The sequence below is a fragment of the Hibiscus syriacus genome, unplaced genomic scaffold (assembly GCF_006381635.1).
Source record: "Hibiscus syriacus cultivar Baekdansim isolate YM2019G1 unplaced genomic scaffold, ASM638163v2 tig00111061_pilon, whole genome shotgun sequence".
In the NCBI taxonomy this organism is placed as follows: Eukaryota; Viridiplantae; Streptophyta; class Magnoliopsida; order Malvales; family Malvaceae; genus Hibiscus; species Hibiscus syriacus.
This window is the reverse complement of record NW_024062967.1, coordinates 920,521-937,726: the sequence shown is the minus strand read 5'-3', so window position 1 is coordinate 937,726 and position 17,206 is coordinate 920,521. Positions and strand designations below refer to the sequence as shown.

Genomic DNA, 17,206 nt, shown 5'->3' with positions numbered 1-17,206 from the left:
TACAATGCCCTTTTTAGCTTGCACACCAAGAAAGCTCTATCACTGGATTGTTCTTCAAAGCCAGAAATCTGTTGTATATAGACATCCTCACTTAGGTCACCTTTGAGAAAGGCATTATTCACATCCACTACCTTATTTTCCAGATACATGAAACAACCAATAAGATCAATATGTTTACTGTAAAAAAAACCGAGCCACATGACTAAATGTATCCATAAAATCATAACCTGATATCTGAGAATACCCCTTGGCAACCAGTCTAACTTTCAACCTTTTTACTGAACCATCAACATTCTTTTTCACCTTGAAGAACCATTTGCAGCCAATGGCTTTTCTACCAGCTGGTAATTCCACAATATCCCATGTGTTATTACTGATAAGTGCATTGTATTCAGCCATAACAGCCATCCTCCAGTCATCATCTTTGAGTGCAACTTGAATATCTCCAGGCACTTCTTTGCATTGAATGGAGTAGACTTTTGGTTAAAAATCCCATGCTCGCTTTGAGTTATCATAGCATGAATGTTGCTCATTCTAGTATCTAGAACATTTTCTTGATTTTTGATTTTCTCACTAGAGGCAAACTGTTCATGATGAGAAGAGGCATTAGCAACATATTCAAGATCAGAGGAACCAGATTCATTATTTGTTGGTTGTTCTTCAGATTGCAAATCCAGTTCATTGTCTGTGGCTGCAGGTTAATCAACACTACTTACTCTAGTCTTTTATCAATACTAACATCAGTATTGACACTTGACCTTTCATATCCCTGGTATGCTCGTGTTGATTGATAACAACTGGTATGGCTCTTGATCGAACTACTTCATTAGAATCTTTATTGTGGGATGCTGCTTTGTGAGCAAAAGGAAAAACATTCTCATTGAATACCACATTTCTTGAGACATAGATCCTGCCATTGTCATCCATGCACTGATAACCATGATGCATTGGAGAGTAGCCTAGGAAGACACATATCTTGGATCGAAAATCCAACTTATGTGTATTGAACACCCTAAGATTAGGAAAGCACTGACATCCAAAGACTTTGAAAAACTGTAATCATAAGGCTTATCATATAACTTTTGATAGGGAGAGATATTACCAAGAATCTTGGAAGGCATCCTGTTGATGAGATACATTACACTGAGAACCGCATGAGACTAGAATGTTAAAGGCTTTGAAGCTTGTGCTAGTAGGGCTAAGGCAGTTTCTAGTATGTATCTATGTTTCCTTTCCACCACCCCATTTTGTTGTGAGGTATGTGGACACGATTTCCTGAGCTTAACACCAAGTCTATGTGAGACAGCCTCCAAGAACCGAAACTCTCCTCCATTGTCTGTTTGTAATGCAAGGATAGACGTTTTAAATTGATTTGAAACTAAGGCAACAAATATTTCGAAAGAAACAAAAACCTCACTTTTTATTTCTTAACAGATAAACCCAACTGTTCCTTGAGTACATATCTATAAAACTCACAAAGTATCTAAAACCAATAGAAACAATAGGAGCATGGCCCCTTACATCAACTTCTATTAACTCAAATGGTTGTTTGTACACAGTTTGTGACACATAAAAGGGCCGAGCTTTGTTTTTTCCCTTCTGACAGGCTGCATAAACTTCACTTCTATCTACATTATGTATTTTAATAAGGGTAGACATCACCACCTCAGCTGCTGGATGACCTAACCTTTTATTCCACAACCAGTACTCATTGGCATCTTTAACAACAATGTTGTTTACTATTGTTGTTTCTTGCAGAGTTTGGCAGTCAAAGTTGTACAACCCTCCATCGAGCTTTCCTTCTACCAGCACGACTCATGTGCTTTCATCCTTAACATAACAAACACTTCCATGAAACTCAAAATAAACTGAATTATCTTGAGTATATTTTGAAACTGACAAGAGATTCTTATTAAGTTTTGGAACATATAGCATCTGATCAAGCAAAAGATCCCTAGAGGTAGTTTTTAAAACTTTTCTACCAATATAAGTAATTGGAATAATGAAACCATCTCCTAAATAAACCTTACCACTGCCAGTGTAAGCTTGTCTGCTCGAGATTGTAGAGGTGGTGCTAGTCACATGATGCGTGGCTCCTAAATCATGGAACCATTTTCCATAGGTCAAAGGACCATCAGCCATTAATGCATTAACTTGCACATTATCACTTGGCTCAATGACAGTGCAATCTTCATCTCCTGCACTGGCACTTACAAGAGGATTGCAATGATAGTCAGATGTATGAGGAAAACATGAACAAGTGTTTGCTTACATGTCATTAGTCGATGAGCTTTGTTGAGCAGTTACACCTTTGAAGTTTTGATCAAATCTATGCCAGCACTTGTCAACTAGATGACCTAGCTTTCCACACAGTTGACACTGCTACTTAGGTCTCCCATTGTACTTGTTACTGGTGGTATTCTTAGATTTAGAAGTCCTACAATTCTTGTAGTGTTGAGTATCCAAGACCTGGTTAGTGTTGTAGCGTGTGAAATTTACCCCTATTAGAAACCTCGATGAGTCATCAAGGCGTGACTCAGCATCAATAAGAACCGATACCACATTATCGAGGGCAAATAGCTTTATGCTCGCAGTGATCATAGCAACCGTTGGTTCATATTCAACTGGCAGACCATTAAGAATTGTGGTGATGTGATCAATATCTAAAATAAGGTTACCACACGTGGCTAAAAGATCACATATTTCTTTAATAGCCATGGTGTAGTCTCCCATATAGTGAGAGCCTTTCTTTATTGGTCTAAGGCGACAATGCAAGGCCATTATTTTTATGGTAGACAACTTGGAATATAGCCTGGTGATAGCATTCCAGACTTCAGTTGTGGATTCAACACCAACCAACTAAGATAGAATATTGGCACTGGCTGTAGAAAGAAGCCAAAGAGTTATCTTGCTTGACATAAAGAAGATAGGTTGGATTAATAACTTGCTCACCAGCATCGTTAAGAACCAACTTCATCGGAACCACCATGGATTCATCAAGAAAACCTTCAAGTCCAAGCCCTCTGATTGTGAGAATCACTTGCTACTTCCATAGGAGATAGTTCCAATCAGTTAAGCACGCATTGATTCTTTTATTAGCAAAGGTATGTAAGCTAGCTTCTATCAACTGCTCATCCTCAGTTATTATCGACATGCCTTGCACCATGACCTCTCTCGAAGAAACAAGAATCCAAGATCCATAAGGCAAGAAGAAGAAAAGAAGAGAAAACACAACAAAACCGTTTCAGGATCTAAAAGGTGAATGATACCATGCTAACTACAGAAGTATCTTAGAGAGAAAGGCAAGAAAAGATTAAATTGGCTATGAATGCATTTCACGATACGAATTACACAGGCTAAGCAGCTATTTAAAGCCTCCAATGAGCTGCTGCATAGTTAGTTACAACTGACTACAACCGATTAACCTCTACACTTAACTACTTAACCGAATATGGTTTAACATCAAATTCACTGATATTTTTTAGGACATTGTTTTCTCAGAACAAAAATCAATGAAGATTTCTATTTTGAATTACAAATAATCATGTTGCAGACCATTGAATTTTAATAGAAGCAAAACAGTAGAGAAAGTAAGAATTAAAGTTTTGTAACTTACTACTACAAATATTAATACCATTTTTTTTGGTAAACCAAAAATTACTAATTATAGAATGATTTATATGATTTTCAGAACTGGGCAATAAATCAATATATTTTGGTTGAAACACTCTTTGTAGTTGATGGTGGTGATGATCCAAAAGTGTTGATTTTGGTAAAGTTATGGATGAAGCAAGGAGGGTTATAATTTGATAGTCTATTGTTTGGCTTTCATAAAGTTTCTCTGGATTGTTAGACGATTTCAGCGGTCACAGGACGAAGAAGACAACAAAAAATACATACTTTAAAATATGTACGATCCAACAATGAACGGTAAAAAAAACTAACATATTTAATGATAGATTTATAAAGTTTAGATGATTTTTTCTTAAACGGATATCGAATTCGTGATTAGAAACACAATGAGTTTGATAAAAAAAAGTAAGCTTCATTAATCACTTTTAATGATGATCAACGGTTGCCGATGTGACAAATTGATGATTAAATTTTAGAAAGATTGAAAGAAAAAAATACAAAAAGAAGATGAAATATAAATTTACAAATTATATTATTTTGATATAAAATTAATTTTTTTTCAAAATAACAATATTTTCGTATCATTTAAATATGAACAATTCAAAAATTTTATGATTAAATTAAAACGTTTTAAAGTTAAGTGAAATAAGAAAAAAATTAAAATTTGAAATTTACCATTTGTTTAAATATATCAGAAATGACGAGGCAAAATGATCGGAAACCAAAAGCAACATTACAACAAGCAAAATTGAATTTGAGAAATTAAAAGTTAAACCAAACGATATTAATTACATCAAATTCCGTTATCATTTTTTTACAGGAAAAAAGAAAACGCCACTATAAATTCGGACTCCCTGAAAATTGCTGCACCGAACAAGCCACCCCCTGCGCCCATTGTCGCAACCTAGTCTTAACCGTCTCAGGATCGTCGCCTATTTCAAAAAATTATCAAATCAAACAATTAGGAATCCGGTTTTGATATAATTAATTAAATTTAATAAGAAAAACCAGTTTAATCTTAAAACTTACATTGATCAATTATGTTGCTAGTGTTGCAAGATTCACAGCAAGAACCTATCGGAGTTGCGAACGAAGTCGGCGGCAATCTACAGCTATACTGACGATTGACGGCACAGTAAAACAGCAAAGCGGGTAAATTATCCGATAGCTTCGGATCCAGTTCAGGCGAGTCCGTTTCGAAACCGAAACCTAACTCGATACAGCCTTTAAGCTCCTCCAAATCGTCGTTCGAGAAGCTCTGAGATCGGCGGAGGCTGCTGCCGTGGCTTTCCTTCCTCCTCAGCCACGCTTCGTCTCGCTCCACGTCAGGAGACCACGAACGTTGCTTGTACAAAGGCCGTGATTGTTGCAGAGGAGGTGGCGGAGGCAGAGGCCGATAACGTCTCGGCATCGAGTTCAGAGCCGTCGTCGGACGGTGTTTTCACGGCGGCTAAGATTTTTCGGTGTCGTGGGAGCAAAGGAGGAGATTTTGGGACGTTTCTTTTGAAGAGTTACCTCGCGTCTCAAAGTGTACGCATATCTATATAGGATAATGTCCGGATGTTGTTTATTGTTGATGTAAACATTTTGGGTTTATAAACGACTTAGCCTTTGAGTTATATCTATTTTCTCAATTCAATCCCTATTTTAACTGTTTTTAGCAGAAGAAAAATCTAAGACGAACGTGAAATGTGGCGCATTCGTATTGGGCACCATTAGTTTTTTAATAAATTGGAATGAAATGATAGCCTAAGTACAAAGTGAGTAAAAATTTTACGTACCAAAGTAGAAAATTATATAAGTTGAGGACTAAATCACGTATATGGTCTAACAGTTCTGGGGGTTAGAGGGGAGGGGAGGGGATCTTTTTATACTATTTTACTTCTTTGGGGGCGTTATGTTGCAAGATCATCAAATTTGTTGGGGTTGGTACGCAATGTGGATCCACTCTAGATTATAAAAGGCCAATTAATCATTTATGGCCGCATGGGTAAAGCTGTCAATTAATGATCAATTTATAATTATTTATAAATTTGAGGTTTTTTAATATAATAGCTAAATTATTTAAATTTTATTTCATTTACATATTTAAGCGCATTTAAATGGCCCTTAGATAAAACTACAAAAAAATGGCCCTGGGCATATTAAAGTGGAAACATCATATATATCAAATTCCATACTAAATAATATATTAATCTATTTTTAATTATTTTTCACATTTTTAAATATAGATTTAAATAATAATTGTTATAATTAATATGCAGTTAATTTAAAATCAACGTGAATTTTAATTGTCAATAATTCATTATTTGAATTATTCATGCGCATAACAATAATGATGAATGAACGAAGCTGGCAATTAGGAAGACTTGGGACTAATAAATTCAACTCAACTACGTATGATCCCTTTTTTCCAGTTTCCATGTTGGCTTGAGTCCAGATAAGAACGTGGACCCCCTGACATTCCTTCCATTCTGGCACAATTCCAGTGGCCGAATCACTCCGACCGGACTCGACTTGAAATTCTAACACAAACACGACACGAATACACAAATGTTTCGCAATCTATACACGAACACGACACGTAAAGATGAACGGCATGGACCAGAAAGAAAACACAAAGGAGTATTTGTACTTCAGAAATGGCAAAGAATGAACTCTTTGACTAAGCCAGATCAGTTAGCAAATTCGAAAGTGCAACTCGTTCCGGATGCATGGTTAACTGATAATCAACCCGAGCCCCGGCTCGACTGCTCACGTATATAAAGTGTAATTCCTCATTGTTGATTCACGTTACCAGTAGTCACCGCAAGAGCAAACCCCGTCTATGAAATGATGAAAACGGTTTGAATCCCGCACGACGATCTCTCGCTCAGTTATTTTAGATATGTATTTGGTTGCATTGTGGCAATCACCACACACTCTCAGGTTCTTGAATATTCGGATTGGAGTTTTAGGAGGGGTGTTAAGAACTCCGAATGCAATCGCCAATCTCTCACTATGGCTCATAAGGATATGCTCCTTCTCATCGTCTTCAACATCCTGCAAAACAAAACTGTAGTCCGGAACATAGCCTAGGCTTTTCATTTTAGCATTCAAACTCCTCAACTCCTTGTATATCTCCTCACATTTTGGATGGCTTTGATTTCCGGTGTAAAAGATATCGACCTTATTATTCGCCTCGATTGAGCTCCATCCAGGAGTCTTCCTCAATCCCATATCTCTGGCTTGTGTTCTTACTTTATCCACTCCTTCCCATTTCTGGATATTTGCATAGATGTTGGACAACAGAACATAGTACCCGACATTCTCTGAATCCACTTCAAACAAGCGTTCGGAAGCAATGGCACCCAAATCGACATTTCCATGAATTCGACAGGCACCAAGAAGGGCACCCCAAACTGATGCATCTGGCTTTATTGGCATGTTTTTTATAAAATTATATGCCATTTCGAGAAGCCCAGCACGACCAAACATATCTACCATGCAACCATAATGCTTCAAAATAGGCTCAATCCCGTACTCTTCCTTCATCACATTAAAGCACCACTGACCCTCTTCGACCAAACCTGAATGGCTACAAGCTGAGAGCAGAGATACAAAAGTTATGTGGTCCGGCTTCACTCCCTCTTCTCGCATCACTCTAAATAGTTTAATAGCTTTCTCAGCATGCCCATGAATTCCGAGACAAGATATTATGGCATTCCAGGGGACAGAATTCATTTTGGGTACTTCGTAGAAAAAGGTCATAGCATCATCTAATTCTCCACATTTCCCATACATGTCAATGAGGCAGGTCCCCACAAAGATATCAAAATATAGAGATGTCTTAATTGACAGCCCATGAACTCTCATTCCTTGTCGCAAGGCGCCTACACTAGAATAAGCAGGTAAAATGCCGACCCATGTTGCTTGATTTGGTGCCACCTCCTTGTACTCTTGCATCAGGTCGAATGCTTCGATAGCCTCACTTGCCAAACCATTTTGAGCATAACCGGTGATTAAAGTGTTCCAAGATACCACATCCTTAACAGGTTGGGCATCGAAAACTGCACGTGCAGAGTTGATGTCACCCAATTTACCATACATGTCAACCACTGAATTTCCAGAGATGACATCTTTCTGAATCCAACCTCTCCTCATGACAAATCCGTGGACGGACTTAGCACTCCGAGAACCACCTAATTGAGCAACGATAGAAGATAGACTCACCAGCGTAAGATGATCAGGACTAATCCCAGTAAGCTGCATGTAGAATAAAGCTAGTGCCCTGTCCGGATAATCATTTTGCTCATAGGCAGCAATTATCGAGTTCCAAGAGACCACATCCCTTACTACCATGTTATCAAAAACCTTCTGCGCATTTGCCAACTTAACGAACTTGGCATACATGTTAATCAAAGCATTAGACACAAACAAGTCAAACTCCAACCCACGTTTTATAGCATATACATGAATCAACATTCCATTTAAAATATCATCTGATTGTGCACAAATTGGAAGAATGCTAACAATAGTAACTGGATCCATTATTACCCCTTCCAATCTCATCTCATTCAGAACATCTAATGCCTCGGCAGCATTGCCATTTTGACAGTATCCGGAAATCATTGCATTCCAACAACCCATATCTCGTACCGGCATATCATCAAACAATTTACGAGCATAGCTGAAAGCTCCGAACCTGGTATACATATGAACCAAGGAAGCGGTGACAAATACATCCCATTCAAATCCAAATTTTAGTACCACGCAATGTATCCTCATTCCATCAAGTGGATTCTTACAAGCTTTTAGCACAGGAGCAAAAGTGTAGAAATCAGGTTGAAGACCAGAAGTCAAGAAAAACCGATAGAAGCAATCTACAGCTTCCCGAAAATGACCAGTCCGAACATAAGCTGAAACCATTGAATTCCAGGTATAAACATCTTTGTTGGGGATATGATCGAATGTGCGACGCGCGAATGAGACATCACCAAGGTAAGCATAAACATTAACAAGCTTGCCAGAGAAAAAGACACTTTGAGCTTTCCCCGAAACAACAACAAGGGCATGCAAGAGCTTAGCACCGTGCACTCGGTTGCAGGATTTGAATAGGCCGTCGAAATCGATCCCCTGTGCAGAGCCTCCATCTGATGTATGTTGCAAAAAGTTCTCTGATGCTGATGCTGATGCTGAAAACAAGGTGCAACGAGCTTGAAGCGATGGCAAACTTCTGGATATATGCCTACTTCTGTAGGTAGGCACCAATCTGAGTAAAATAGATAATGCATAAGGAAACAAAAAAACGCCTAATTCCAGGTGTATGTATATATATATGATTAACATGGAACAATAACCCAATATAGATTGTATGATTCACCATGAAATCTAATTAGAAAATTCCGGTTTTAAAGATGCACCCTCATTTCTCTAATCTATTTCAATAGCCATAGCTTTCTGGATTCGATAGTCATGTATTCCAAAAAAACGAAGTATCGTTAAACTAAATGCAAAAACATTCATGAAAATCCCATGACTACCCAAAGTTTTAAATTGAATATAAACAAAGAAAAGAAAAAGAAAGAAAAAAACTCAGATAATTGTACCTGAACATACATGTAGATGTTAAGCAAAATGAGTGTAACTTCGAATGATGACTGAAAAGCTGAGTTGCAGGAAGGTTAGGCCTCTTAGGGTTTAAGAATTATTAGGAAAAGAAGACATTTTGGAGGGTTTGGATTGGGCCTGGACATTGGCTGAGTGACTTAAAGTTGTTCTTTGGAAAGTGCATTTCTGGGTCCGATTATTGCGATCTGGTCCTGTAATTCCTTTTGGCATAAAGTGAAATTTAGTCCCTAAATTTAGTAGTTTTTTTAAATTAGACCCTGAACATTTTAGTCCACGTTTGCTCCTGGACTTGATAACTTTTCCCATATTCGATCATTTTTGATGAAGCGGCACTATGATATTGTGCAAAAAGGGAGAGAGATAGGAATGGCAACGGGTCGGGTTCGGGCGGGTTTTGCTCGCCCCGTCCCTAAACCCGAAATGAATCCCCGCCCCCAACCCGATCTCCGACGGGTTTTTTTATCGGGACATCCCGTCGGGGATTGTTTTTGTCCCGAACCTGACCCGAAATATTATACCCGAACCCGAACCCGAAAATATTTTATATATAATTAATATAAAAAATATAAAATATTATATATATAATTAATATAAAAAATATAAAATATTATATATATAATTAATATAAAATAATATATATATATATATATATAATCGGGGCGGGGCGAGATACCTTGTCCCGAACCCGACCCGAAAAAATCCCCGAAAAAAATCCCCGATACCCGACCCGATATCATTCAACCCGACTCGACCCGAACTTGATCGGGTTTCAGGTTTCTCCGTCGGGTTCGGGTCATATTGCCATCCCTAGAGAGAGAGGGGGACCAAATTTAAAAGAATACTAAATTCAAGGATCAAATGTTGCTTTATCCCGTTCCTTTCTCATAAATCTTCTCACGTATTCCTTGGGTTTTTGCAGCGATAAATGACCATGTAAGCACGATCTACAAAAAGCTTACTCAAAACTTATCAATGTGCTCTAAAGTTCGATAATTTTGTAGGTATATGTCCTTTTTAATGATTATTATATGATAGATCATCAATAAACAATAATAATTTGTATGTGGTCATGAACGAAGATAAATGGAGAGTAGAGATCTTTCTAAATATTTTGGTATACTAATATTCTAGATCTTATCAATTTAAATTTAAATAAATTTAAAAAAATCTTACACCTTTCTAGATTAAATGTCTAATATGATTATATTTTGTTGAAATTAGATAAATTGTTAGTCCAAAAATTTGATCATAGTATTGTCTTTCTGCAAGTCATTTCCCCCCGAAAAGTATGATTTCATTAAGGCCAAAATCATACAAGGATTATTATTATTAATCCATGCCTCATTAAAAATCTCTCTAATCTTAGGTGGAGGGAAAGAAACATATATTAATAAGAATAACAAAGAGTTAATATTACCAACAAGACAAACTAAACAAAGATTCACTAATCATCGACCACATTTGGACAGTCTTCATGTAAGAGATTAACGAACCTCAGGAGGAGAATGAAGAACGATAGGTTCCAAGAATACACATGTTAATAAGAATAACAAGTAGTTTTCATATAGTGCCAAATATTTTTTTTTCAATATATTTACAGATACACATCTATCATAATCGTATTATTATTATTATTATTAACTAACTTATAAATTTAGTTTTTAAGTCTGTATTCTTTTTAAATTCAACAATTTTATCTCTTCCAAGATTTTCTTAAACTCAATGAGTATATGGTGGACGATGGACACAGGGAAGAGGACATACAAATTACTCGATGAAGTGCAAAACTAAGATTACATACGTACGGGCCCTCCATGATAGGATGTGGGTGTGCAAATGAAGGAATCATGGGCCCCCACGTTGTACGAGTCAAAGCCCCACATTTAATCGTTGGTTAAATATTTGCCTCTACTCATTATTATTGATACCATGTTCTACAACTCCACTGACATCATAAAGCAAGATGAGGATTTGCATTTTATACACACACATGTGATGATATGATGTGATGTGATCATATAACACTGTGAAGTAAAATATTTTAACGACTTTAATTCGCTCATATCGTATTTTTACATCAATTTAATTTTTAAAATGTTTAATTGTATCATTCTATACATTATCACTAACTTAAAATCTTAAATTATAAACTTCTAATTTAGGATTTATGATTTATTATTTAAATGTTATGATGTTATGGTTTAGTATTTTAAGTTAGGCGTAAAGTTAGGTGTAAAGTATACAATGAAGTAATTAAATAACTTCGAGAGTTAAATTGATGTGAAAATACTATAGCGGTGAAAGTGATAAATTAAGTCTACTATAAAGACAAAAGTTATTGTTTTACCTATTTTAATTTAAAAATTAAGTATTAACACGAATCAAATAATTGTAATGGTTAAAAGATTATTGTTATTCTTTAAAATCTCGAATTCGTGCATCCTGTATGCAAGAATTTAAACGTTTATTGTCAGATGATTTATAGTCTTTAAACATATACTACATAGTATAAACTCCAGATTTATTAAAAAAAACAATGTTAAATAAACTCACAAAATGATCTTAATGGTTAAAGGATTTTTATATCTCTTACAGTTTTAAGTTCGAACAACTACATTTGTTAACACTCGTTTTTGTTTGAATGTTTTAAAATTAAATATATTAATGTTATTAATATTTTTTTTTATAGATTACAAGATACAAGCTCAACTGACCCAACATTAAATAAACTTTGGCTAACCCCAAAATTATGGTTAGCCACCTACGTCGGAATCATCTTCTCGCCACTGATGACTCTCAAGCCGGCGTTGACTCCATAAGTGTTACCCAAATCGAACCAATCAAACATAACCCTCATACCTCTGTCAACAACTCTCACCAAACATCCCATCTTCAACAGAAAACCCTCCATTTAACATGCAATCAAGGAGTAGATTAGGAGGCGGAGTTTAAAAAAAGGAAAACATGACAAATCGAAAAAGAAAAGAGAGAAGCAAAGAAAAATAAATTTATCAAGAACCATTTAGAATAAAAAAATGAAAAATAAATAGGAGAGAGAGAACTCATTAGTTAGGTTGGTCACAAGCAAGATTTCAAATCGTAGTTTTGGTCATTTCATTTTTATCGCGATTGAGGCAATAGCGCGATATTGTAACGGACGTTATTGTGGGTGTACCGATATATCAGATGGCAGTGCTACCGTGAAATTCAGGCACTATCGTAGTAGCGGATCGCTATTTGAAACCCTAAGGGTTACCAGAAAGCAAGTAAGATCCGAATTGATGTGCTTCAATTGAAGGTTTTATGTTTAGTTCTAGGAAAACTAGGTCTTGGTTTTGAACTTGGGGGTACCGAATGGTTATTTTGAGAGCCTTGTGTGAGCTCCGATCACCGTTCGTGGCTATAAACGGTTCTATGGAGCGATGGTTCTCCTCCACCCGTGAATAGATAAAAAAAAGAGAAAGCAGATTTGAGATGAGAAACGGTGCAAGGAGGGGAAAATGAGAGCTAGGGTTCTCTCAAGTTCTATAAAAAGATATTTAAATCTGACCCAAAACGACGTAGTTTAAGGAATTTAGGGCAACCGGGTTTGGGTTTTATGGGATAATAGTGTAAGAGCTCCGCCTTATTTTGATATAATGCAATATGATCCTCAAGTTGAGGTTCTTTGACTTCTTGATTTGGTCTTTTAATTTTGTTATATGTTCATTTTAGTCCTAATGGCCTTATTTTGTTATATGTTCATTTATTTATTTATTTATCATTGTTTAGTTTTATTTTATTTATTCATCATCGTTTAGTTTTATTTTATTTACTTATTTGTTAGATATTTCATCCATTTTGCACATGACATTTATTTATGTTGCATTAATAAATTATGCATTTGTTTTCTCGTTTTTAAAATAATTAAAGGTACTGTTGTCTTGCATCATAGGCTAATGGAATTGCATCCAGCATAATTCGGTTTCAATTTTCATTAATTCACATAGTAAGTGGACACCCTTCTTAAATAAAACCGAGTGAATTAAATTATGTTTATCAAGTCAAGTGTTTTATAAAAAATTCTCTCCTTTTTTAAATTCATAGAAATAAAAAAGATCATAATTTAATTTTCGAATTCAAATTTTAAATTTCACTGCTTAGACAATACATAATATAAATGTACCAATTTTGGACGTTGTAGGGTGTTGACACTTCCCCACACGTAATCGACTCCCGAATTTTTAAAAAATTTTTTTTTGTAATACATAGATCAATTTTTTCCTTTAAAATATTTTCCTTGAAATTATTTTAAAAGATATTGTTAGATATTCATCTACCTAACACAAAGGTCGATTACGACTTCAAATCAAATTAATCAAAAATTCAATTTCTCCCAAAATAAGTCGTAAACGTAAATTTAGAATTTTCTTTTAAATAAAGAAACTCATTAAAAAAAATGGTCACATCAACATTTACAGTATATGTATACATTGTAATTTATTTTAAAAAAATCCTAAACATATATTATTTTGTAATTATCTTGTAATAATAAAAACAACTAACGTTATTTCAAACAATTCAAGTATATAATTAGATAGAAAAGAGTTTTGAGTACCAAGATATATATTTACCTTTTTAATAATGGTAATTAATTTATTCCCATATGTATTTGTTAAAAATATTTATTATTATTTAAATATTTTATGTTAAAGATTTATTAATTACATACTTTATAATAGAAAGGAATCAAGGTTATGTAATATTAATCGTTTTTCTTAATTTTACTCATTTTTAGGTCTTTGTAAAAAAGAAAGGAAATTCCTATAACTCAAAGCAATCACAGCAATCCGATCACCTTGTCGGAAATCATTTCGACAGCTCGAAAGTACCCATGTTTCTCTTACGAATTCGGTAGACCTCAAGTCAAAAATCAGATTCCGACTTTCATTGGTCCACGTTGCGCCATCTCCAATGCTAAAGCAATCTCATCCATCCATATTATATTACATGTATGATTTAAATCTCATCCCTCTATCAATCCCTCTACCAAACTTCATCAGAATCTGATCTTGAACTTTACAGAAACTAAGAATCTCGTCTTTGCTAATTTGTTGCATGTAAGTTCTTCAATTATCGATTTTTACTAATTCATCCTTACATATAAATGACGACTAAACTATTCATTTTAGTCTTTGCAATCCAACTACAATAGTATAGTTAAGGATGGCCAAATGATAAATTTATTGTATCTTAAACTTAACTTTTAACTGATCTCAACCCCTCGTCTACAAATCACGCCTATGTCTGCCTTGAGCCCAAATATCAAAATAAAATCTAATCGTATAAGATTGAGTTAGAATGTGTCAATTTTAGTTATTTTTTTCATCCAAATATACAGCGTTATCCAATCGAACTAATTTCTCAACTTTTGCGAGATACCAGAATCAAATCAAAATAGAAGGACCATATTCTTAATTTCCATAGAGTAAAGGATGAAATTGAAATTAGACCGGCAGCAAAATCCACCAAAAATCTGAGGAAAGCACCTTAAATATCAACCGTGTGTAGAGGCGGCAGTAGACACTTGTCTTCTCCACAAAGCTAAACGATTTCCCCTCCAGAATTGTTTTCTCCCCATAAAAGCTCTCTATCGATTTTCAAAGTTTTTTTTAATTTTGTTTTAAACTCGATTTTTCTTAGCAAAAATAAAATCAAAAGGGAAAAACAAAATCAGCCTACTTTTTCTTTTTCCTCTATCATCATTGCTTACTGTCTGTCTCCATCTCTCTCTTGTCCTTTTCTTATGCTTATTTTGCTTAATTAAGGGAACTATTTGAATGGGTTAAAGAGATATTTTTGAAGTGAAAGCTTCTTCTTTTTATAAAGAAATTTAAATTTCATCTCTTTTATTTTCGTTGAATTGTTGTCACTTGTTAAATAGATATTTTTGAAGTGGAAGCTTCTTATTTTTATAAAGAAATTTAAATTTCATCTCTTTTATTTTCGTTGAATTGTTGTCACTTGATAGCTTTTAAGGTTGAAAAATGGGGTTAGTTTTAGATTCCGTTAAAGCTTTTGAATTTTGGGTTGTTTTATAGGAAATAGCTGTTTCACATTTGTTAAGTGTTGATTGGTTTTCTAGCTCCAGGATTGAATTTCTTGGATCTGGGTGTTTCTTTCTCGAGAAAAAAGACACAAAAATGTATTCGTCCAGCAAATCATCTGCATAAATTGGATGGATTTGCAGGAGAAATCGTTTGTTTCTGTGTATGATTGTATATTTTCTACCATTTTGTTAAAGTTGTAGTCTTTATGGGTTCCCATAGATGGGTCAGAGTCAGATGCTCTTGCTAGTTTGATAACTTCAGTTGATGGATTTACTGGGTAAATTTGTGGAAAAGAATGGGGTCTCGTCTGAATTTCAACAACTCTGGTGATGGTGGTCCAAGCATGGAAGGAAACGGATCGAAGCCAGGTGGCGATTTCCCATTGGCTAGGCAGTCATCTATATACTCATTGACCTTTGACGAGTTGCAGAACACCTTTGGTGGACTTGGGAAGGACCTTGGATCAATGAGCATGGATGAACTGCTGAGGAATATCTCGACAGCTGATGAGAATCAGGCCGCCGCTGCGGTGGCTTCGGTTCCTTCGAATTTGCAGAAACAAGGATCGTTAACGTTGTCTAGGACTCTGGGTTCGAAGACGGTTGATGAAGTATGGAAATACTTGATGAAAGAAACCGATGGTGCTAAAGATGGAGAAATGAATTCGCCGATGAGGGAACCGACTTTCGGGGCGATGACACTGGATGAATTCTTGTTGAAGGCACGGATTGGAATGACGAACAATGATGGATTCATTGGTAACAACTCTGCTTCGGTTCTCGGGTTTCGACCGGCAAATTCGAATGACAATGGTCCGAGGTTACCATTGAACATGAATGGATTCAAATCATCATCACAGAAACAACCACTTTTCCCCAAGCAACAAACACTTGGGATTGCTCCTTGTATGAATGGTAATATGGCTCAATCAACCGGGCTGCAATCGGCTCCGCAATCACCAATTCCTTACGCATTCGGCCAGGGAAGTAAATGCAGCCCGGCTGTGGAGAAAGTAGTTGAGAGAAGGCAAAGGAGAATGATTAAGAACCGAGAGTCAGCTGCCAGGTCACGAGCTCGAAAGCAGGTGAGTTGTGTCAAGTGCCATGTACCGTTCAATTGTACAAGACTAGATTGCATATTAACCATACCGAGTCTCTTGCAGGCCTATACATTGGAACTCGAGGCCGAGGTTGCTAAACTAAAAGAAATGAATCGAGAATTGCAGAACAAACAGGTTTGTCTTATCGAACCGAATAACATTCCTTGTATCAAAAATGTCAAGTCGATGTCGATGACATACCTTAACTCTCTTTGGCTGGTACAGGAAGAGATGATGGAAATGCAGAACAATCAGGTAATGTTGCTTTCTTCCATTCCCACTTTGCATTTACATTAGCATTGGCAAACAACAGACTCGATCTTTGAAGTGTCGAAAAGCCTGAAGAAAGTGAAACTTCTCGAAAACATTAGCATGATGGCATATGCATATTCATTGAAGTTGGTTGGTAGTATTGTAACCCTGATGTTGTTCCACTCTTCCGTTGCCTAATTCAAACAGATGCTAGAGAACGTGAATAGACCTTGGGGAAGTAAAAGACAATGCTTGAGAAGAACAATAACCAACCCTTGGTAGAACCTCGAACTGCGGACGGTAAAAACCTTGCTCGGTGGTACGATACGAGGATTACGATGTGCACCAATAATCCTTATGTGTAAAAGAAGCAAAGGGTTTTTGAGATGTAAATTATGAAACTCCATACTATTAGTTTCACTCTGTATATTAGATTTCTCTTATTGGCTTGATCTTCAGTTTGCCTATCAGGGTATGTAACCTTGAACGCGACCTTCATCTACTAAGCCAAATTTTTTGTTTC

The 17,206-nt window shown here is 35.9% G+C and overlaps 3 protein-coding genes across 3 annotated transcripts; 1 reads left to right on the top strand and 2 right to left on the bottom strand.

Annotated features, from left to right (window-relative positions):
• Positions 1-4,470: 4,470 nt before the first annotated feature.
• Positions 4,471-5,107, bottom strand: LOC120151625. Its single transcript, XM_039164010.1, has 2 exons — positions 4,663-5,107; positions 4,471-4,565 (listed from the first exon to the last, which is right to left on the bottom strand). Exons 1-2 carry the CDS (start codon positions 5,042-5,044, stop codon positions 4,471-4,473), a joined length of 477 nt encoding a protein of 158 aa, XP_039019941.1. The 5' UTR covers positions 5,045-5,107.
• A 933-nt stretch (positions 5,108-6,040) lies between these two features.
• LOC120151579 (pentatricopeptide repeat-containing protein At4g33990-like) lies at positions 6,041-9,341 on the bottom strand. The gene is made up of 3 exons (XM_039163983.1): positions 9,222-9,341; positions 6,417-8,884; positions 6,041-6,386 (listed from the first exon to the last, which is right to left on the bottom strand). The coding sequence occupies exons 1-2, from the start codon at positions 9,227-9,229 to the stop codon at positions 6,427-6,429; spliced, it is 2,466 nt and encodes an 821-aa protein (XP_039019914.1). The 5' UTR covers positions 9,230-9,341; the 3' UTR covers positions 6,041-6,386; positions 6,417-6,426.
• Positions 9,342-15,350: 6,009 nt separating this feature from the next.
• LOC120151580 (ABSCISIC ACID-INSENSITIVE 5-like protein 7) lies at positions 15,351-17,206 on the top strand. Its single transcript, XM_039163984.1, has 4 exons — positions 15,351-16,416; positions 16,495-16,566; positions 16,657-16,686; positions 16,891-17,206. Exons 1-4 carry the CDS (start codon positions 15,628-15,630, stop codon positions 16,963-16,965), a joined length of 966 nt encoding a protein of 321 aa, XP_039019915.1. The 5' UTR covers positions 15,351-15,627; the 3' UTR covers positions 16,966-17,206.